The sequence below is a fragment of the Sorex araneus genome, chromosome 2, assembly GCF_027595985.1.
Source record: "Sorex araneus isolate mSorAra2 chromosome 2, mSorAra2.pri, whole genome shotgun sequence".
In the NCBI taxonomy this organism is placed as follows: Eukaryota; Metazoa; Chordata; class Mammalia; order Eulipotyphla; family Soricidae; genus Sorex; species Sorex araneus.
In genome coordinates this window covers 5,613,394-5,617,778 of record NC_073303.1, presented here as the reverse complement: position 1 = coordinate 5,617,778, position 4,385 = coordinate 5,613,394, and the positions used below count along the sequence as shown (strand labels likewise).

Genomic DNA, 4,385 nt, shown 5'->3' with positions numbered 1-4,385 from the left:
GAAATAAATTTAAGAAAAATCCTGCAATGAATATATGAAAGGTCAAAATATTTTTAAAAATGGAGATTAAACTGGAAAATAACGATAAATCTCATAAGTGTATTGCGAAACATTGGTTATATTTAAAATCACTCACATCCACCTAGAAGACAGTTCCCAAACCTACTCAATTTTCCAATCAATTGTCAGAAAAAAAAATCAAACAAAACTCAGCACCCCTTTTCAGAAAACAAATCAGACCTGGAAATTTAAAAGTGACTAAAGAGAACTTGCACCCAATGGCAACCAAAGCTACAGGTGCCCTCTAGATTTAATATTCACCCTACCTCCTATGTCCTGCCTTCCAGAGGATGGTATTTTCCACTGTGAAAAACACTGATTTAGGTAAACTCTAAGCATTTGGGATTCATACTGAAAGTAGGTAGCTGGAGGCATTTTGAAATTTCACCCAAAAAGAGAATGACCATAGGAAGGCAGCTGCATGAATCCAAACCATTAATGTGGTCTGCTAGCCCCAATACATTTATTTTTTAACATTTCAACGTAAAAACTTTAATTATAATTTTTTAATTAAAATGAAGGTTAGTCAATGTGTCCAATTAATAAATTTTAATCAACTAAATTTAAGATATAATTTTTTACCTTCCCTTAACTCAAATAGTGCAAACATACATCTTTATTCATAAACTCAGTTTTCTTAAGAATCTATTTTCTGTAGTCAACTGTATTCAGAACCATGAATTTAAAAAATTATTTAATATACGTGCCTTGTAAGCTACCAAGAGTATCTTGCCTGCACGGCAGAGACACTGGCAAGACACTGCCTGGCAAGCTACCCGTGGCATATTCAATATGCCAAAAACAGTAACAACAAATCTCACAATGGAGACGTTACTTGTGCCAGCTCGATCAAATCGATGAGCAACGGAATTACAGTGATACAGTGACAGTGATTTTTCAATTTCAGGAATACAGAGGCATGCACTGAATGGAAGATGTAGATATGAATTGTGATTTTGGAGTGAATTGATGTTACCATCCCAAATTGGGCCTACCTAAAGACAATGAGTTTCTTTTCATTATAGTTTCTCATTCATCTCCATATTAATTATTGATCAAGTACAAGATTTTAGGATAAGTGAACAACATTTCCATGTATATAAATTAAATTATTTCTGTTGGTTTTCATCTAAAAATTAAGCAAACTGCTCCCAAACATATTGAGATGGAAGAAGTTTCTGGAGGCTTCAAAAATTGACCCTGTGAGTTGAAGAATCCTGTGAAGGATGCCCAAGTGAGTAAATGTGTCATGATGTTAAGAAGCACTATCTAAAAATTCTTTTTATACCATTGCCTATATAAAACTGAATGCTTTAGTTTAATTTAGTTTAAGTCTTATTTTATGACTCCTGTGGAACATACGCACACGCGCGCACACACACACACACTAAAAAAAACGAAGGGTGAACTGATTTCTAGAAACATAAGATTTGATATGTGCTGTGCTTTTGAGTTCTGGGAGGCTGTAGTATCCTTATTCATTTGAGACTTGAATGCTTTCCCAATATAAATATTTGGACTATAACAAAGCAAGTAAACTACATTGACTTCAATTTAAATCAGTACAGTAAATGTAATCATATATTTTTTACAGAGAACTAATTACTTGCTGTGTTATTTTTTCCTTCTAAGTTTTTAGTGTCTGTTTCCGTTCTATCAATTCATGCATTTTGATCTAGATATAATATCCTTGGCTATGTATAACCATCATTTTCAAGCATGCTAAAATCTCTGTTCATTTAATTTCAGGATTTGTCTGTTTTTACTACTGTACTAATTACAAAAGAATACAGAGAGAGGAGAGACAGAGAGCGAGAGGGAGTTGGTGAGAGGGTGATGGGCAAAAACCTCAGGACACTGGTGTTGGGAAATGTGCACTGGTGGAGGGATGGGTGTTAGAACACTGTAGGACTGAACGTACTCGTGAACAGCTCTGTAAGCATCTATCTCACAGTGAGTCAATAAAAAAGTAAATCACTGTGAGATGGATTTTTCTCTCTTTTCTTTTGCCAGATTTGATTTGATTCTTTTGCCAGATTCTTTGCCAGATTTGAACTCATGGCCTCACGGAGTTAGTACCTCAATATTCTGGTACTGTGAAACATCCAGGGTCCTGAACAAGTTTTTAAATATGAATTATTCTCTAATTACATGAAAGTGGAAAGTGTTATTTATATGTAAACTAACTTCTTTTAATTTATGGACTAATTTTCTTCATTAAAATATTCAGATCTACTTCAAAATATATGCTGAAACTTGACCATGATATTATATATTTTAGATTACTTTTGTGATAAAAAATATTTGCTAAATGATATGAGAATATCATGTATGAAAGGCATAATATGTTACATACAAAATTACTTAAGAACTTCAGAGTTCTCTTATTATTTTATTGAATAAAAAAATTACAAATAATACTGTTTATGTAAGAAATAGTAATTGGACATATAATCTTATTTTCTCTTCTCTGGCTGAGGGGGTGGGTGTTCTTGCAGTTCCCTGGATCTGTTTTCTGAGCATGCTGCCACAGTGGCCACACTCCCCAGAATAGCTTTTAAAGCTTTTTTTAGTCATTTTTAAATAAGAAATATATAATTTATTAACAGATAGCAGTTTGGTTAATTGATGATTATGGTAATATAATTTTTACTTTTACATCATTATTTGTTAGGCACTTTCTCATACTTAACATTTTTGTGTTTATGAAGAAATAGATTTATAGTTAGATATTTATTTGTTTGTTTAATTTACCATGTTTTTGCAACTCTAGAGAATTTGGGGAAGACTGCATCCACTCAGGACCTGTGATTGGCAACCAACATTTGTTAGAAGTTAAAGAACACTATGGCTAATTTCACGACAAGTGGGTTTCTCCTTATAGGATTTTCTACCAAGCCTGAGCTACAAATCTTCTATGCTTGTCTGTTCCTCGTTCTCTACTTGTTGGCTTTCGCTGGCAACATGCTCATCATCACCACCACGTCCCTGGATGACAGTCTCCAGTCCCCCATGTATTTCTTCCTGAAGCATCTCTCCTTTCTGGATCTCTGCTACATTTCTGTGACTGTCCCAAGGTTCATCTACAACTCTTTCTTGCATAGAGGAGACATTTCCTTCTGGGAATGTGTTTTTCAGTGTTTTGTGTTGACCCTCTGTGCAGGTGCAGAGATGGCCATGCTCACATTGATGTCCTATGACCGTTACGTGGCCATCTGTCTTCCCTTGCGCTATGACATCATCATGGATATCAGAACCTGTGTCCATGGAGTTTTTAGCGTCTGGGTGAGTGGGGCCATCTGTGGAGTCATGCATACGGCAGCTACTTTCTCCATCCACTTCTGTGGCCCCCGCATAGTTCACCAGTTCTTCTGTGACATCCCCCAGCTCCTGAAACTCTCCTGCTCCAATGACTATATCAGTGAGGTGGGTGTCTCTGCATTCCTGGCTTTTGTGGCATTTCTTTGTTTTACCTTTATTGTATTTTCCTACATTCACATATTCTCTTCGGTGCTGAGGATGCCATCTGCTGAGGGCAGAGCCAAGGCCTTTTCCACTTGCCTTCCCCACCTTGCTGTTGTCATATTGTTTCTTTTTACATGTGCTTTTGAGTACTTCAAACCTCATTCAGACTCTTCAACTGTGTCAGACATTTTGCTCACTATTATGTATGCAGTAGTTCCACCAACATTCAATCCAATGATCTATAGCCTGAGAAATAAAGCCGTTAAGTCAGCTGTAGAAACATCTTTAAGAAAAATAAAGCATATTTGTGTGATGACCTTTATGTATTCTTTCTTGGGAGAGAATTTCAAATTCTATGGGCAATCTTGACATAACCTAACTGGAAATTTCAGTAAATAAAAAGTGATTATAAAGGACATTTGAATCGGAATGTTGTGTTTATATACTCTTAGGTAATACTATATCAAAAATACCTAAGCTAAACTTGTAAAAACAACAGATTAAGATCCCTTCATTGAATTTTGAGAATAATATAAATGAGATTTTTAAAATTTAAAACCAGTCAGTTTGGTGACTCATGATTTGTATGTCAAGGTGGTATAAAAAACGTGCATATGAGACTTATTTATTTTCAGTAAGTTGTGTTCTACTCTCTGATGTTACATGTTGTTTAAAAACTGATCAAAACCCCCTGACAATCAGCACTCATTGGTTCTTTGAGTCCGTTCATGCTTTTCAATTTATTTGGGCTTCAGTTCACATACATTAATGCCACCCTTGTAAAGCCTCTTGATCTCCCTGATTTTTCCTTTTCAGATGTAGTAGACCTCTTTGCCACACATGAGGTAGGGATGTCTTAA

At 35.4% G+C, this 4,385-nt stretch overlaps 1 protein-coding gene across 1 annotated transcript; it reads left to right on the top strand.

Annotated features, from left to right (window-relative positions):
- The first annotated feature begins 2,907 nt into the window (after positions 1 to 2,907).
- On the top strand, positions 2,908 to 3,894 carry LOC101558402 (olfactory receptor 14J1-like). The gene has a single exon (XM_004622099.2). The coding sequence runs from the start codon at positions 2,908 to 2,910 to the stop codon at positions 3,892 to 3,894; it is 987 nt and encodes a 328-aa protein (XP_004622156.2).
- The last annotated feature ends 491 nt before the right edge of the window (positions 3,895 to 4,385 follow it).